The following is an 18733-nucleotide window of genomic DNA, read 5'->3' on the forward strand; positions in this document are numbered from 1 at the left end:
CCTCTCCCTTTCTCCTTCCCTCCCTCCCTTCCCTCCATTAGAGAGAGAGAGAGAGGGGGAGAAGAAAATGGAGAGGGAACGAGGAAGGGGAAGGAGGCAGAGGGAGAGAGGAGGGAGGAGGAGGGAGAGCGTGGACCAGCAGGCTTTGTAAAACAAGCACCTTTAAAGGCTCAGCCATCGACCCAGTCCTCCAGCCACCATGGCGTTTCCTTTTCCTTTTATCTTTCCTTTTTGTTCCTGGTTTTCTTTTCTTTTTTAAATTCATTTTTATTTATTTACATGAGAGAATGAGGGAGGAAGGGAAGGAGGGAGGGAGGGAGATGGAGAGGGAGAGGGAGAGGGAGAGGGAGAGAGAGAGAGAGAGAGAGAGAGAGAGAGAGAGAGAGAGAGAGGGGATGGGCACACCAGGGCCTCCAGCCACTGCAGATGAACTCCAGATGCACACACTGTTTGGAGCACCTGGCTTTACATGAGTCCTAGGGAATCAAACCTGGGTACTTTGGCTTTTTTTTTTTATTTTTAATATTTTATTTATTTGAGAGAGAAAGAGGAAGAGAGAGAGAGAGAGAGAGAGAGAGAGAGAATGGGAACACCAGGGCCTTTAGCCACTACAGATGAACTCCAGACTCATGTGCCTCCTTGTGCATCTGCTAATGTGGGTCCTGGGGAAACAAATCTGGGTCCTTTGGCTTTGCAGGCAAATGCCTTAACTGCTAAGCCATCCCTCCAGCCCTAAACTGTTTTTAAAATTCTTATTTATTTTCAAGGAGAGAGAGAGAACATATGGGGAATTGAATCTGGATCATTAGGCTTTGCTAACAAGTGTCTTTGACTTCTGAGCCATCTCTACAGCCTGAAAACATCATCATCATCATCATTATTATTATTATTATTTTGATTTTTTGAGGTAGGGTCTCGCTCTAGCCCAGACTGACCTGGAATTTGCTATGTAGTCTTAGGGTGATCTCAAACTCATGGCCATCCACCTACCTTTACCTCCCTAGTTCTGGGATTAAAGGTGTGCACCACCATGCCCAGCTTTTATTATTATTTTTGTGTGCTTATTTATTTATTTGGGGGGGGCGGAGAGAAAGAGAGAGAGAAAGAGAGAGAGAGAGAGGGAGAGAGAGAGGGAGAGAATGGAAGTGTCAGGGCCTCCAACCACTGCAAACGAACTCCAGATGCATGCGCCCCTTTGTACATCTGGCTTACATGGGTCCTGGGGAATTGAACCAAGGTCCTTTGGCTTTGCAGGCAAATGCCTTAACAGCTAAGCCATCTCTCCAGCCCCCTTACGGTGTTTCTTGAACACTGACAATCGTTTTAGCCAGGCACAGCAGCTACACATTCAATGTGAAGATTCCCACGAGTCTCTTCCCCCAGGCAGAGCACTTCTCAAGGAGCTGGGAGTGTGCAGAGAGTAACTGTGCCTTAGAATTAGAAGCCTCGCTCACTCTTTCCAGTGGCTCTACCTGTAGGACTTTCTGGGCTTGAACATCAATCACAAGGACTCTGCTCAGCGCTGGCTGGGCCACATAGATGTACCGGTTCCTGACGTTGACTGCGGATGCCCACTGGCATGGCTGGGTGGCATCTCCTTCCCATCCAGGACAGATTTCTTCCTGTAAGGAGATAGGCAGTCACGTGTCTTTATCCCGCTTCTCCCTGTAATCTCTGGGGTCCCTTCTCCTCCCTTGGCCCTCTGGGTTTCCTTTCTTTCCCCTTCCTGGATTCTTTGGAATTCATGGAACCTGGAAAATGAGCTCTCCCATGTGACCAGCCTCTCACCGAACATTCGTCCCCACTCCCTCCCGGTGGCTGTGCCCTGCATTCTCCCTGAGCGGCTTCCAGGCTCCCATTCCTCCATACCCTGTGTGACTTCCTCCCTCACCCCCGTCCCTGGAAGCTTCTGTCCATACATGCGCTTTCCCACTTCCTCACTGTGCGTAGGCTCCTGAGGCCTGTGGCTTTAGTCCCTCAGCAAACCTGAGCTCGTCCTTACCAGTGACGGGTAAATCATGCTTCTACCCTTCCTCTTATTAGCACGTGGGTCGTCACGTGAGGGTGCTGGCCTTGCTTCCCTCCCTCCCTCCCTCCCTCCCTCCCTCCATCCCAGTGGCTGAGCTTCTCTGTCTGGGTTCTGCCCAGTTTGCAGATCTTGCTCTATAAGAGAGCCCAGGAGTCCTTTCCGGACTCCACTTTTTTCCTCTAAAATCTGCTCCCTTGTTGCTCTTTAGTCTGAACACTTGGCGCTGTTCACTTGCTGCCTTGGCTGAGCCTCTTCCCTGAACTCCACATTACACGCCATCTGTAATTTCAGAATCAACCTTGAGTATCTTCCCCCAGTCCTCCCCATTCTGCACAAAACTGGCTGTTCCAGTGTCTGCCCTTCCTTTCTTCCATCTCTTTCCTTCTTTTTTGTCTTTTTCCTCCCTCCCTCCCTTCATTCCTCCTTCCCTTCCTTGTGGGGGTATTGAAATAAGATCTCACATAGCTCAGGCTAGCCTCAAACTACATAGCTGAGGATGATTTTGAACTCCTGATCTTGCTTCTGAGCTCCCAAGTACTGCCAGTGCTGGCTACAGGCATGGGTCACCATGTCCGGCATTATGCAGTGCGGTTACAGGCATGGGTCACCATGTCCGGCGTTATGCAGTGCCAGCTACAGGCATGGGTCACCATGTCCGGCGTTATGCAGTGCCAGCTACAGGCATGGGTCACCATGTCCGGCGTTATGCAGTGCCAGCTACAGGCATGGGTCACCATGTCCGGCGTTATGCAGTGCTGGGGACACAACCCAGGGACGTGCACATGCTAGGCAAGTACTCTACCAACGGAGCCACGTCTCTAGCCCGTTTGGGCTTTTGTAGATGCAAAAAAATGACCTGGGATTTCCTGTGGCTCCTGGCTGTTTTGTGTTACAGGACACACCTTTAAGACTTTTCTCACTGTTCTATTTATTTATGAAAATTGGGTCCTGGTTAGGATCTGAGAGATTTCCTTCACATTTCTGGTTAGTTTATTGCAAATCTGTGAGAAACTAGTGCCGATTGTTTAAATTATTCACTGGAGGTGATACTTCTTAAAAACAATTAATTCAAAGGAAATAGTCTGGAAAAGAGCTGTTCCTAAGCCATGTGTCTGTGAAGCTCAACAGCCTGAGATCGGCCACCAGACGGCAGAGTGAAGTGACTGGCTGTGCTACGAGCTGCTTCACTCCAAGCCCATGGCCCTCAGCAGGTGGTTCGCTGTGTCGATAGGACATGGACACAGGTTCTCTGGGGAGGGGGGGGGTACGGACGGTGGTCCTTTTAGATGCGGAACCACAGTCTTCTTCTTGAGGAACTCAGAGCTTCTCATGAGGCCAAGTGGGAGGAAGGGAAGGGAAGGAGGCCTGCTGTGACAGGCACAATGCTGGAAGCTTCTGTGTGGTCCAGTGTGAGAACCCAGTAGGCACTGGAAAGACATTTCTTTTGTTATGTGTGTGTGTGTGTGTGTGTGTGTGTGTGTGTGTGTGGTGTGCAGGTGTGTGTATGGGCCTCTTTGTATGTGTGTGAGTATGAGTGTGTGTGCATGTGCATGAGTGTGCACATGCGTCTGGAGGCCAAGAGCTGATGTTGAATGTCTGCCTCCATCACTTTCTACCTTATTTATTTATTTATTTATTTTTAGGTAGGGCCCCACTTTGGCCCAGGCTGACCTGGAATTCACTCTGTAGTCTCAGGGTGGCCTTGAACTCATGGCGATCCTCCTACATCTGCATCCTGAGTACTGGGATTAAAGGTGTGCACTACCATACCTGGCCCACCCAATGTTTTTGAGCCAGGGTTTCTCCCTGCAGCAGGAGCTCACTACTTTAGATAGACCAGCTGGTCACCAAGCCCAAGGGATCCGCCTATCTTTGCTTCCTCAGTGCTGGCATCACAGGCACGTGCCACCACACCTGGCTTGTACGTGGGTGCTGGGGATCCGAATGAGGGTCCTCATGCTTGTGTGGCAAGCGCTTTACCCACCAGGCCATTTCTGTAGTCCCAGGAGAGACATTTCTGAGCTAAAGACATAAATTTGGGTGCCCCAAACATTGAGTGTTAGCAAAAGCCAAGGGGGTAGACATGGGTGTGTGAGTGAGCGATTTGAGGTGAACGTCTAACAAAGCCCGCATCACCTGCAGCTCAGGGACAACGAGGAATGACAAGAGGGACAGGGACAGGAAAACTCCAGAGATTGGGAGCAGGACAGGTTTCCTGGGTCTGCTTCATGTCTGTGTTCTACTTACAGCGCCCCTGGCCCTCTGGACACACACATGTGCCCATGCCTAAGGGCTGCCACCGGAATACCTGTGTAGCACCCACTCCCCACTTTGTCATGGTCATTTGACCATGAAGTTCTGCAGCGCAGGGGCCCGGTTGCGCCCTGCCCTCCCCTGAGGCTCAGAGCTGCTGCGCGGAGCAGGCGTTCGAACTCTGCCTCGGGAGTTCTTCCTTTAGCCTGGGAACAAACTTGTGTAGGGGATGGAACTGAAGAAACCCAGTGACACGCGTGGCAAGAGACTGACGTCTAGGGATATGTGTGTTATAGAAGCTGTTATAGAAACTCACGTAGCTCATGAAAATCTTCTCCGTGGGTTTGAGACGCCTCTGGATCTCGCAGTCCGCGGGGTGGATGACAGCGATGCCGTCGTCGGAGAAGACATAGAACATGTTTCCCACACTGAGGCCTGGAGGGAGAAAGCCCTGTGCTCAGCCCTGCCGGCTGCCACGTGGGGCCACATGCCGGGGAGCACACGGGACACAGCTCGGGGCTTCTCCTGGGGGTGGGGAATGGGGGTGTGTGTGGGGGGACCAGTGAAGCCCGCCGCCAGCTCTGTAGCACTTAGGCGGGCTTCCCAGACATGCACCGATTTAGAGTTGGCCACCAACGCCAATTTTCAAATAAAAGATGGCCTTGGCTTTGATACTTGTTTGGCCTTTCCTGATCTGAAAGGAAATCCGTCCTTCATTGATTGGCTGATCGATGGGGATTAGTCAAAGCAGGCTGGAGCCCCTGGCGCATCACTCTGGAACGCGCTGCCCTACAGCGCCCCGCCCCGCAGCGGGCAGCCCTGCCTTGGGCACTCCTCTGCTGCCCGGCTTGCTCCTGCCTCCTTCCAGACAGCATGTCCACACTTCTGCCCAGCAGTTCCACAGCCAGGCCATGGCCATGGCAACCTGCAGGCCTCTGGCCCAGCCCAGGGCTCTGGCAGTCTGGAGAAGATGCCTAGCCTCAGAAAAGTCTCCTTTCTTTGAAGATAGATTGAAGGTCAAGGAGAAAGAGGGCTGCCCCGAGGTTACCTAACTTTGTGCTAGAGTTGGGGTTCAAGCCTGACCCTGCCTCTAGTCTCTGGCCTCTCACTGTTTTCCCATAAAGGGGCGTGTAGCAGAAGGAGATGTATGGTCTAGAATGGCCCTCTTTTTCCTCTTTCCCTCCCTTGTATGACGTATGTGATGTGCACATGCCACGGCTCACATGTGGAGATCAGGGGCGCAGGACTTCTTGTTCCCCTGGGTTGAGACGGGGCTTCTCTTGTTGGCTGCTCTGAAGGCTGGACTTGCCAGCCTGCCAGCTCTGGGATTCTTCTGACTCGGCCTCCACGGCCATAGGCACATTGGATTGCCTGTGTGGGTTCTGCTTGGCATCTGGCTTTGTGTGGATGCTGGGATCGGAACTCCAGTCCGCATGCTTGTGGGCAAGTGCTTTTAACTAAGGGGCTATCTTCCTCCCTCTTTCCTGAGGCTAAGGCTGGCCTTGAACTCCTGATCTTCCTGTCTGTACTTCTCAAACTAGAATTTACAGGCATGCGCCTTCACACCTGGATTCCTTAATTTCTTTTAAAGCTAGGGCATTAAGATTTCTATACATTCAAAGCAAAACATGCTAAAATGCTATATTTTATTATTGAGAAAATCCATGTACTGGGTTGATATTCTGACTGGGTAAGATACTAGAAAGCTGGGAAACAATAAAACACTAAATTAAGGGTCACCATCTCACTTCCCTTCAGAGACTGCAAGTGACCTTAGCTCTTACTGACCAGGAGACAGGTGAATGGCCCTTGGTGTGGGTCTGAGGTCCCCAACACTGTGGTACAACCTCAGCTGCCTCAGTACCTGTGCTGAGGGTCATGGGCAGAAGGGCTCTTGCCACTGCACAGCTGGAGACCAGTCCCTCAAAGACACCATGCCAGGGAATACGTTGCTAACCCTGGGTGTCCCTTGAGGGCTAGATGGGGCTGGTGTCTGTGAGTCCTCACCTCTGCCCCACAGCATCTTGGCATCTGGAGGCAGCATGCCAGAACACCTGCCTTCTGACCCACCTCGGAAACCATGGGCCAGGGGGCCTAAGCCCCTGCAGAGCCCGGCATGGTGTCAACAGCTGGAAGAACTCATGTAAGACTGAAAGCTTAATGGCATCCACGTGCGGTTGCAGCTGTTGTATTTCTGGCTTTCCCACAGTGTCTTGGCTCCAGCAGAGCTGGAAGGTGAGGTTCAGAAGATCCCCACTCCACACACCGTCGCTTCACAGGAGGCCAGCGCCATGACCCAGCCCTCGGAAGGTTCAGTCGCAGGGACTCCCTCGTTCCTTCGCTATCGTCTGTTCTTATATTCCTGTTGTTTTTCCCGTCGAGATCCGAGTGTGCCCTGAGATGATATTTCCTTCCTCTTGGCTTCTGTATTCTCTGTCTCCAGGCTTTGACTGTCAGCAGAGAAGGGCACAAGCATCTTTGCCACTACCATGGGATGGGCTTGTTTGCTGCAGCATTGTTTATCCTCCACGCAACACCTGCCAGCCTGGCGCCCGGGCAGCTGTGGTTCTTCAGTGTGCATTTGGTGTCTGCACCACAGTTCACACCTTCCTCTCCAGCTGTGGTTCTTCAGTGTGCATTTGGTGTCTGCACCACAGTTCACACCTTCCTCTCCAGCTGTGGTTCTTCAGTGTGCATTTGGTGTCTGCACCACAGTTCACACCTTCCTCTCCAGCTGTGGTTCTTCAGCGTGCATTTGGTGTCTGCACCACAGTTCACACCTTCCTCTCCAGCTGTGGTTCTTCAGCGTGCATTTGGTGTCTGCACCACAGTTCACACCTTCCTCTCCAGCTGTGGTTCTTCAGTGTGCATTTGGTGTCTGCACCACAGTTCACACCTTCCTCTCCAGCTGTGGTTCTTCAGCGTGCATTTGGTGTCTGCACCACAGTTCACACCTTCCTCTCACATCCCTTGCAAGTTGCCGCCTTTAGAACCTGAGGCTCTCTGTAGCAATGTTTGCTTAGTAGCAGACTGTTTCGTGAAAGATAGAGTACAAACTGTGTGCATGTCTAGGTTCAAGTCCAATACGAATATCAATTACTGGGAGGGGGGAACAAAAAAGAAGGAGGCCCGGATCTGACCAGGAGTTCCTGCCAAGTGATCTATTCTTTCTGAGGTCATAAGCAACTCTTGACGGAAACACTCCATTTGAAAATTTGCCATTAAAGACACTGTGAGATTTTTAATTTGATTCAATGCGCGTGTGAACTGTATTTGACTTTGACCTCCCGCTTTCCCTGCAATTTGGCAGTGCGATCTGCTTGTGGGGTCTGCCTGGGATCTGCAAAGCTGGTGGCGGCCCAGGGAAAAATAGCCCATTGTGGAACCCAGAACACACGCGATCACAGACAAACACTGGATCCCAGAACACACGTGGTCACAGACAAACACTGGAACCCAGAACACATGCGATCACAGACAAACACTGGAACCTAGAACACATGTGATCACAGACAAACACATGGAACCCAGAACACGCGGTCACAGACAAACACTGGACAATCATGCTTGGTACCTTCCTCCCGCCACAGAATGTTCGCCACTGTTGTAGCCAAGAATTAGGAGAGCAGAGACATGACAGCCAGAAGGGAAAAAAGAAAACAGTGTCAGACCTTCAGAGCAGCAATTCATTGTAAATTCATTCTATTGAGGAACCTTGTGGCCCCATCTCAGCACTTACTGAATCTGCATCCAGTGGCCCAGTAACAATATTAGTCCAGCAACTTTGGACATTCACAAAGACTTCAAGTCTCAGAACTCTTGTAATTTCTATTTTATTTACAATTTATTATTTATTTATTATGTGTGTGTGTGTGTGTGTGTGTGTGTGTGTGTGAGAGAGAGAGAGAGAGAGAGAGAGAGAGAGAGAGAGAGAGAGAGGGAGGGAGGGAGAGGGAGAGAATGCGTGCTTCAGGGCCTCTAGCCACTGAAAATGAACTCCAGATGCTTGAGCCACTGTGCATCTGGCTTACGTGGGTCCTGGGGAATCAAACTTGGCTCCTTAGACTTTGCAGGCAAGCCTTTTAACTGCTAAGCCATCTCTCCAGCCCGACCCTTATAGTTTCTAAATGAATTTTAAATTTTATTTTATTGTTTTATTTTATGAGAAAGAGAGAGAGAGGCGGAGAGAGAGAGAGAGAGAATTGGCTCACTAGGGCCTCCAGCCACTGCAATTGCACTCCAGACATGTGTGCCATCTTGTGTGCATGTACAACCTTGTGCTTCTGGCTTACATGGGTTCTGGGGAGCCAAACCTGGGTCCTTAGGTTTTGCAGGTAAGTGCCTTAACTGCTAAGCCATCTCTCCAGCCTCTCTAAATGAATCTTTGAAATTAGGTCCTAGGATCACAGCAGCTAATGGGATCCCCCACATTCTCCTTCCATGACAAAGGCTTGGCTTGGAGTTTGAAAGTGGAAGAAAGACTGTGACTCACACCTACAAATTCTACTTGGAGTGCAATGCTGGGGGGAACATAGCCCAGCAGGGGAGCAGTGATCTCTGGAGTGAAGACCACCCTGCTCTGCCCAGTGGTCCCCTTATCTATAGGGGTCCTTTCTCAGGCCCCTGAAACCACGGGTAGTACTGAATCCTATTCATGCTTACTTTTTCTCCAATACAAATAAACATTTGTATAGGAAAATAAAGTTTAATGTATACATCAGCCATGGTAAGAGATTAACAACGACTATTAATAAAATAAGACATTTTAAATAATATACTGCAGTAGAAGTCATTTAAGATATGAATTGTTCACGTCTATGATTTCCAAATTGATATTGTCAGTGGCCATAGGAAGCAAAACCTCAGCTAAGCGGGAATCTGCTGCTCACACCAGGTCATCTCTAGGCAATTGTATGGAAGGTTTCGCGACTGAAGGACAGAGCCTCCAGTTGTGCAGCAGGGAGGAGTCAGGGCCAAGGCTGGCTTCCTTGTCTCCTGGGCTTTGCGTGCTGACCAGTGACTTCCACTGTCTATATTTCCAGAGCTGTCTAGGTTGCCAGAGAAGGTCGCCTCCATGCCTAGCCTGTGACATGAAGGAGCTAGCCTTACCTCAGCTTGTAGGGGTTCCCAACTGTGGCCCTGGGATCCCTTCCCTGCCCCTTCCCCTGCAACATCTCCAAGCAGCTCAGAAGCAACAGTGGACTCACGGGTCTTCCTAGCTGAGTCCTCGATGAAGAGAGAGGAGATATCTTCGTCCACACCCACTTCGTTCTTGGCAATGCAGGTGTATGCCCCTGTGTCTTCATACCGAACGCTGCCGATGTGGAGCTCGCTCCCGTTGGCTGCAGAAAGGACAGTATGTTGGAGTGGCCCTCTCAGCTGAACTCACACACACACCCTCCGCATTCCCTTCTTGGGGCCTCTGAGAGTTAGCATTATAAACACAACCCCTGGCTACGGCTGGGGCTGACAATACCCCTGGGAACAGACCCAGGATGGCAGGATGGGCTAGAGCCTGACCAGCAACTTCTTATCACCATTCCCAGATGCCCATAAGACCTGTGTGTGCCCAGATATCAGGGGGTCTCTATTTCCTTCTATAATGTTGGACTTAGACATGACTCTGCCCCTCACTTCCCATCCTGGAGGTCACGGTAGCTCTTACCCAGGAGTGAGAGTTGTTTGGACATCTGGGCTGAGAGATCCATGCCATTTTTCAGCCAAGTGATTCTGGGCATGGGAATGCCCTCGGCATGGCATCTTAGGCTGGCTGCCACCCCGGGCTCCTGCGCCTGGGTCTCTGGATAGACGCGGATGACCGGAGGCACTGTGGGCGAGAGTTGGCATTGGTAAGAGGGTAGACCCTCAACTGCCTTGGGCATGTGGCCCACCCCAGAGGCCCCGCTCCAGAGGGGAAGGACAGCCCTCCTCTTTATTGGCTTACAAAGATCCTCTTCAGCACCCCGGCTCTGAAAGAGGGCTGTGAAATGGATTGCAGGTAATAAACATGTCAGGCGACGCACTCCGTAAGTCATGGCTCCCAGCGTTGTTCTAAACATGGCCAGAAAGACATCCGCATCTTTAATGCTGTTTGGCGGCTACATGTAAAGAGCAAGTCACTAGAATTTATTTCTGAATGAATAAAATTCAGATGTATTATTCCTGTTATTGGAAAACCATTGGACAGGGGCTTAATTTCTTGCAGGAAATGCTTCACAAAGCACTTATGAGCGCTGACTGGCAGGGCTGCTAATCACATCACGGCTCCAGGGAAGTCCATCGATTTACCAGCGGGTCATTTTTATTTCTCCCTTTCCCCAGCCCTGGAACCTGTGTGAAAGGCCAGGCGTGCCTCACTGACTAGGGAGTGACTTAGCCCTGGGTTCTGGTGGTCAAGTTTCAGCTTGGTGATGTGACCCAGCCCACTGGCCAGATGAGCAAGGCTCTGGCATATTCTATAGTACACTGGCCCTTCTTTTAAAAAAAATATTATTTAGGACTGGAGAGATGGCTTAGAGGTTAAGGCATTTGCCTGTGAAGCCTAAGGACCCCGGTTTGATTCCCAGGACCCACGTAAGCCAGATGCACAAGGGGGCGCATGTGTCTGGAGTTTGTTTGCAGTGGCTGGAGGCCCTGGGGCTCCCATTCTCTCTTTCTATCTATCTGTCTTTATCTTTCAAATAAATAAATACATAAACAAAATATTAAAAAATATTATTTATTTGAGAGAGAAGTGAGAGAGGCAAAGGAGAGAGAGAAAGAGAGGGGAGGGGAGAGAGAAAGAGAATATGCATGCCAGGGCCTCTGGCCACTGCAAACAATTTCCAGGCCCATGTGCCACTTTGCACACCTGGCTTTATGTAGCTATGGGGGAGCCCTGGCCATCAGGGTTGAAAAGCAGGGGCCTTTAATCACCAAGCCACTTCCCCCGCCCCCACTGGTCCTTCTTATAAGGGAAGATAATGGGGACGATGGGGGCCTTGGGAGAAGAGAAGGTTGTGGGGTGGGGGATACTCCTTCTTGCCCCCAGCTCTGGGCCTGGGGCACAAAGTCATCATTGTTTCTGAATAGCCAGGAAGGCTTATGCTTATCCAACCCTCCAAAGTGGATTTGTGAGAATTGATGTGAAGAGACCTGCATATTAAACAAATGCATCACATACGTCTTGGAAAGCGGGTGGCGGGGGGGGGGGGGGCATTGATTTTTCCAGAAGTGGATGAACTCTACTTTCCCAGCATTATCTGGAAGCTCCTGTTATCCACGACAGAAGGCATCCTGCTACTTGAGAAGAGAGGGTAACTTTCTCGGGAGCAGTTTAGAACAAGTCAACACTTATGTAGAAGGAGGTGATGGTGCTGGCCCTGGAACCTGAGCCAGGCCGTCAGATTCTGGTGATCCGCACAGGGCTTCCTTGCTCAGCCCCAGGACAGGGTCTTTCCCTCACTGATCCTGGAGCCAGGATCGGGCCAGGGAGGAGGAAATGGAGAGGGATAGCCAGCCTAGGGCATCGTGTGGCTTGAGCGTGAAATGCCCTCACAGGCTCGTGGATTTGAACACTTGGTCCCCGGCTGGTGGTGATGTTTGGGAAGTTGTGGAACCTTTGGGAGGTGGAGCCTTGCTGGAGGAAGTGGGTCACTGGGGACGGGCGCTGAGGTTCTGTAAAAGCCCAGCCCGCCCTTGCTGCCGCTGTGAAAGCAGCTGGCCTCCTGTTCTGTTGGGTGCCTTTGCTGCCACGATGACCTGTACTCAAGACTGCCAGTCAGAGAGAACCTTTGCCTTCCTTAAGCTGCCAGGTCTTTGCTCATGGCCGTGAGTAGAGCCTCTCACCCAAACACCGATCTTGCCCTTAAGGGGGCGCAGAGGCACTTCAGTAACAGGACCCTGAGAGGCCTGGGCAGGGATGGGGGCGCAGCAACACCTGTGGCTTCTATTCTTAGCTTCTCTTTGCTTGAGGTTCTGGGGGACAGCCCTGGGCTGTGGCAGAGGGCCTGGCCCCGGATCCAATCCCTGGGGATGGAGGAAGTAAGTGGGGCCGGACGAAACACAGCCAAGGACTGCTTTTATTTTTATTTTATACAACTTATCTCATGCAGGCTTTATTTTGATCGTAATCTACTCTCATTACTTTCTTTTGTTCCGTCTCTCACATTTCTGTTCCACTGAAACACTTCAAATAGGCGGAGGACTGCTTTTAGAACACAGACATGAATTTCCCTTCTCTGACCCTCTTGGTTCAAGGAGGAAGGAATGACTCTTGCTTCACACCTTCAGCTGCGCAGGGGGAGGAGTGGGGTGAGGAGTTCGTGATCTGAGAGCCGAGAGGAAGAGCTTGGGGCCCCACAGCACTAGACGGGTGGTTGTTAGAGAGGTGAGATAGAAGACCGGGTTCTGGATGGAGGGCGGCCAGGAGTCAGGCATCGGGCTGTTGTTCACCCTCATCTCTGCACACAAGCCTGCCCGGGGATCACAAAACAGCCTACAGAAAGTAGGAGAACTAATCAACTAGAAAGTGAAGAAATAAACCCAAGAGCTGGATGTTTGTAAAAAAAAAAAAAAAAAAAATCAACAAAGCAGCCTCCTTCTACATGTCTGGCAAGTTGGAACAATGAAAAAAATAGAGAAACAACACAAAGGGATTTCAAAATATGAGGTGACTAGACCTAATTATTGGTAATAAAATTAAAACCTCAATGAAATGAATCAGTTAGAAGGAAAGTTTAAAGTACCAACAGTGAAATAAGGAGATAATATTTTAAGCTTTCATTTTTTATTGTTCTTGTTTTTTGAGGTTGGGTTCCACTCTAGTCTAGGCTGGCCTAATTCTCAGGGTGGCCTTGAATTTAGGCGGCAATCTTCCTACCTCTGCCTCCCTCCCGAGTGCTGGGATTAAAGGCATGCGCCACCACGCCCGGCTTTGAAACTTTCATTTTTAAAGTGCTACTAACTCAAAAGTCACTTTGACTAGTTTATAGGAGAGTTCCTTTGCATATTAAGGACTGGAAAATTCCTAGAACGTAGAATGGGGAAGCCACCCCAAATTCCATCATGAAGCTAGTATGATGTGGAATCTGGCCACCAAAACCCAATAAAGACAAAAAAAAAAAAAAAAAAAAAAAAAAACCAAAAAAAAAAAACCAAAAAACATAGCTGTGTTTTTTTTTTCCCCTAGTTTCTCAAATCTAACACGGTATTACATGAATTGCAGTGGCCAAGTATACTGTTTCAGTGGCTAGTGAGAAACCTATCATTAATCACTTCCAAAATCAAAGTCAGCCAAAAAGAAAAACCATTTGATCCCCTTGCTAGACACTGAAAGGACTCCCCCCCCCCTTTTTTTTTGTTTTTTCGAGGTAGGGTCTCACTCTGGTCCAAGCTGACCTGGAATTAACTCTGTCATCTCAGGGTGGCCTTGAACTCATGGCAATCCTCCCACCTCTGCCTCCCGAGTGCTGGGATTAAAGGTGTGCGCCACCATGCCTGGCTGAAAGGACCCTTTTTGTGGAGGGGGAGAAAAAAATCCAAAATCCGTTTCTTGGGGGAAAAACTCACTAAGATAGGAATAAAATGATATTTTCTTCCTGCAATGAAGAATATGTCCAGAAAAAGAAGAAATGTCACCATTCTTCTCAGAATGGCGAAGCATTAAGTGGGGAAACCAGAGAGGAGATAGCCAAGGGTGTGAGTGTGCCCCGAGATCGACACCGCGCTGCCTGGTGCCAGGGGGCGACGAGATGAAGGGTGCCGAGATGTAAAGGCTGGTGTATGGGTCACTTTTCTCCACGTGGCGACCAAACACCTGACAGAAGCAGCTTAAGGGAGAAAAGGTGTATTTTGACTCATGGTTTCAGAGGGACTTTGGTTAGGCATGGAGAGGAAGGAGTGGCTCTCTCCCTGGAGACAGAGCTACGGCTGGCTGTGGATTCACTTTAGGGTAACCAGAATGAAGAGGAAGGGGGAGCCGGACGCGGGCTGCACCTTCAGATGCCCCTGGTGACCTACTTCTGCCAGCCAGGGCTCCTCAGCCCTCAAAGGATTACCACAAGATGGCACTCAAACGGTCAAAATGTAAACCCTTGGGGGGCATTTTAAATTCAAACTATAACAGTGGAGAAACTGATACTTCAGGTGAGTGTCCTCCACATAAACCAAGAAAAAAAAATATGGTAAGGATTATGATGTATTATAAAAGGCTAGTACCAAAACAGACAAAATTAAAGGCTTACTTATGTATCAGTGATGCCCAGACAGACTGGATCTCAGTGAGGAAAACCATAAAATCTCACTGACAGCATAGAAAAAGTCTTGAATAATTAGAGAGATGTTATTGGACTGGAAGACTTACTATTGTCATAAAACAAGATCTGACAAATTAATCCATACGTTTAATCTAATTCCAATTAAAACCAATGCACTGGGGCTTGACAAAACAATTCTGAGTTTATCTAGAGAGAGAGAGAAAAAAATGCACATCTATGGCTGAGGAAACTTTGAAAAATGATAATGTTGACTGTCATTCTGCTAAAGTAGATATTACAGAATATTAAAATATCAAATAGAGGGGGTTCTCATCGCTGAGTCTGGCAGTACACTAATGATTATGATTGATTTTACAAGGCGCTGTCAACTCAACAGCGTGTGGGTGTAGTCAACGTCTACGAAATGCCAGCCAGGTGTCGGGCATGATGCGCACAGTGGTGACTCGGGCCTCCTCCCTGTGCCTGACAGGGGAGCTGTGGGAGCTCAGACTCTGTGACCAAGAGCCTGACTTCCAGCCCCCTCCCGCTCCTCTCATGGAGCCACTAAGCTTTCCCACGTCTGTGGTGCCCTGGCCCGGGGCTTTCCTCACTGGGATGGCCCGTGGCCAGCACTAGCCCTGGAGACTGGCCTCTGCTGACACCTGATGGCCGTGTGCCATTCAGGAAGTTTGCTTGAGCAGGTACCTGAGCCACACCCGGCTCGGTCCCGTCCCCCTGGGCAGGTCCACATGCCCGAGCTGAGGCTGGGGTATTTGCACCCGCTTCAAAGGCTCTGGGTGAGACCTTGAATCAGCTTTGCCTTATAAATTTTTATTTTTTGCACCAAGTGAGGGCTAAATTTGAAAACTGTGGCAGCGTTCTGGAACGAGAAGAAACGCAACTGAAAGTTGAGGGTGTGGGATGAATCGCTCCATGAAGGTCCGTATTGAATGCAGGGTGCCTGTGGCTCCACCGGCAGGTTTCCCCTGTAGCTTCCTGGGGGGTTCCTCCTTCTCTTCTTTTTGGTGGGGGGTTCGAACCCAGGGTCACACACACGGTAAACAAGTGTTCTACCATTGAGCTACATCGCCAGGCCTCTTTTTTTTTTTTTTTTTCCCTGATCAAGGCTCAGGTTTATTCAGGCAGACACAAGCTTATATACAGAAGACAAAACTTTCCCGACAATGCCTATGTGCCTAAGGTCAGCTTCACCAGGATCGTATGTTAATGTCTCTTTTTCTGATGCCCACTCCACCTAGGCTGTATACTAAACAATACCTTAGTATCAGGCACCTTATCAATAAGACCTTTGTAGTAAGAGGTTAGGAGATTAGAGACCACCCTTAGCTCCCAAGGTCAAAGAGCAGCTGCGGCTCCTGACAGCTGAACATAACCATACTTCAACTATACCTAACAGACATCTACATTACATTGTAAGCCAGTTCTATAGAATGCACATTCTTTTCAGCAGCCCATGGGACCTTCTCCAAAATGCATCATACATTAGCTCACAAAGCATGGCCAGGCCTCTTTTCAATTAAAAAAAAGTTGTTTTTGAGGTGGGGTCTCACTCTAGTCCCGGCTGGCTTCAGACTTACAGTGATCCTCCTGCCTCAGCCTCCCCAGTGTGAGATTAGAGGTGTGTGCCACCACAGCTGACCATATCTTTTCATTTTTAAATTTGAGACAAGGTCGTACTGAATTACCCCGGCTGGCCATGAACTCATCTGTACCCTAGCCAGGCCTTGAACTTGTGGTCTTCCTGCCTCAGCCTCCTAAGTATTGCGGATCAGTGGCCTGCATCCAGCTTTTAGCCCCCTCTCTTCTCCTTCTGTCACTGGATTGGGGGGGGGCAGGGCACATCCTACATGGCCTGCCTTTTGTTGCTGTTTGCTGACCATTCTCTTCCCCTTCTTTACAACAATACCTGGCTTTTTATTATTATTATTATTTTATGGAAGAGAGAGAGAGAGAGAGAGTGTGTGTATGAATTGGCACACCAGGACTCCAGCCACTGCAACCGAACTTGGACTCATGCGCCGTCTCGTGCACATGTGCGCCCTTGCATGCTTGCATCGCCTTGTGGGTCTGGCTTACATAGGCTCTGGAAAGTTGAACCTGGGTCCTTAGGCTTTGCAGGCAGGTGCCTTGACTGCTAAGCCGTCTCTCCAGCCCAACACCTCATTTTGAGCCTACTCCCCTAGATCCCGTCCTCCTGCCTCCTTCCGAGACACATCGTCAGTACGTTTTGTCCTTCACCCACTTCTTCCCAGCCCATGTGGTATTCTCATTCTCTCCTGGCTTGAAAACAAAACTAAGGCCCCTTTTACCTCATTTGTCTACCCAATTACACTCCTTCCTTGCAAACACCTCCAGACGCCATCTAGTTGCTGGTCTGGCTCCCTGCTTTGTCTCACAGCCAGACTATATTCACTTCCTTAGAGGAGACGGCTCTGCTCCGGGTCCTGGTGGCCTCCGTCGCTGCTCCTGACCCAGTGGCCCCGTCTGTCACACTCCACGCCGTGAGCCACTGTCTCCACCTGGCCCTGGGGGCCCCTCTTAGCTTCTGCAGAGTCTCTCTTCCAGCTTAGCTACTTTCCTCTCATGCTGTGGCTCAGGCTGTCAGAGTTCTGGGCAGTGAGGTAGGCTCTCCCTCCCTCTGCTCTTCTGGTAACCTGACCTGTGCTTCAGACTTGGGGTACCATGTGTCTTCTGATGCACCTGAAATTCACACCTCCAGCTCAGACCCTGTCCCCAAGCCAAACTTAGACACCACCAGCACAACCACTACACAGGAAGTCTGTCTAGCGGGCACCACACATGTGGCATGCCCAGTGACCTCCTGGTCTGTCTCTCACAGTTGACTTCTCTCCTCTCTGTAAAAGGTGCTCCCCCTTCCAGAACCTGGGGAGTCATGTTTGACGTCATACCGCCTTCCGCCAATGCTACAGTTTCCTGAGACGCTCTCTTGCCATCCTTAATAAAGTGTGTATTTTTCATCATTTTCCTTATTCCTCTTTTTATTTGCTTATTTGAAAATATCTTATTATTTATTTAGAGAGAGAAAGAGAGAGAATTGGTGCACCAGGGCCTCTAGCCACTGCAAATGAACTGGATGCATGTGCGGCCTTGTGTATCTGGCTTATGTGGGTACTGAGGAATTGAACCGGGGTCCTTAGCCTTCGCAGGCAAGTGCCTTAACCACTAAGCCACCTCTCCAGCCCTCTTCTTATTTTTAGAACTTTCCTCCTCAGCCCTAGTTACCCATTGCCATTCAGGCAGGGGTAGTGTCTGCTTGCAGCTGTGTTTGTCTTCTGTGGGCATATATAAAGGGATTGCTGGGGCTGGAGAGATGGTTCAGAGGCTCAAGGCACTTGCTTGCAAAGCCTGAAAGCCTGGGTTCTATTCACTAGTACCCAGATGCACAAAGCGGCCCAAGCATCTGGAGCTCATTTTCAGCGGCAAGAGGCTTTAGTGTGTTCACTCTGTCTCCCTCTGCTTACAAATATTTATTTTTTAAAAGAGCACTGCTAGCCAGGTGTGGTGGCACATGCCTTTAGTCCCAGCACTTGGAAGGCTGAGGTAGGAGGATTGCCATGAGTTCAAGGCCAGTGTAAGACTATGTAGTGAATTCCAGATCAACCTGAGCTAGAATGAATTCCTACCTTGAAGAATCAAATAATGAAAAAAAAAAAAAAAAAAAAAGGAGGGACTGGAGAGATGGCTTAGTGGCTAAGGCACTTGCCAGTGAAGTCTAAGGACCCAGGTTTGATTATCCAGGTCCCAGGTAAACCAGACGTACAAGGGGGCACATGCATCTGGAGTTCCTTTGCAGTGGCTGGAGGCCCTGGTGCACCCATTCTCTCTCTCTGTCTCTAATAAATAAGTAAATCTTTTTTTTTTTTTTAAAGGAGCATTGCTATTTGTCGAATAAACCGTGAGAGGGGGGAATCGAAAGCTAAAGAGAAGGGGTTGCTCCCTGCCAAAGAACACCGCGTGCACCAGCAGGAGGTCAGGGGGAGCTTATGAGGCTGGAGCATGGGGTGAGGGCAGCATGGGAGGAGTCGGGGCTCAGAGGTGGGCTGTCTGGACCATGGGGTTTCCATGTATGTGTGGGAAGGTGAGTGGGGCGTGTGGCCCCGAGCGGCAGCCAGGAACTTGGGATAACAGACTGCTCTGACCCGCACGAGCGAGCCGGTGGAGCAGGCTTCCCTTC

At 49.9% G+C, this 18733-nt stretch overlaps 1 protein-coding gene across 2 annotated transcripts in view; it reads right to left on the bottom strand.

Moving 5' to 3' along the window:
• Fstl4 (follistatin like 4) overlaps positions 1-18733 on the bottom strand; it is a 448062-nt gene that overhangs the window by 13955 nt on the left and 415374 nt on the right. Inside the window, exons 9-13 of one of the 2 annotated variants that reach the window (XM_045153541.1) lie at positions 9948-10109; positions 9490-9624; positions 7857-7883; positions 4599-4717; positions 1473-1622 (exon numbers count right to left, since the gene is read on the bottom strand). In XM_045153541.1, the coding sequence (XP_045009476.1) occupies positions 1473-1622; positions 4599-4717; positions 7857-7883; positions 9490-9624; positions 9948-10109 (593 nt within the window). The remainder of the gene's footprint in view (positions 1-1472; positions 1623-4598; positions 4718-7856; positions 7884-9489; positions 9625-9947; positions 10110-18733) is intronic. The other variant, XM_004666513.2, reaches the window with a different exon arrangement.

Source organism: Jaculus jaculus, chromosome 6, assembly GCF_020740685.1.
Source record: "Jaculus jaculus isolate mJacJac1 chromosome 6, mJacJac1.mat.Y.cur, whole genome shotgun sequence".
Lineage (NCBI taxonomy): Eukaryota > Metazoa > Chordata > Mammalia > Rodentia > Dipodidae > Jaculus > Jaculus jaculus.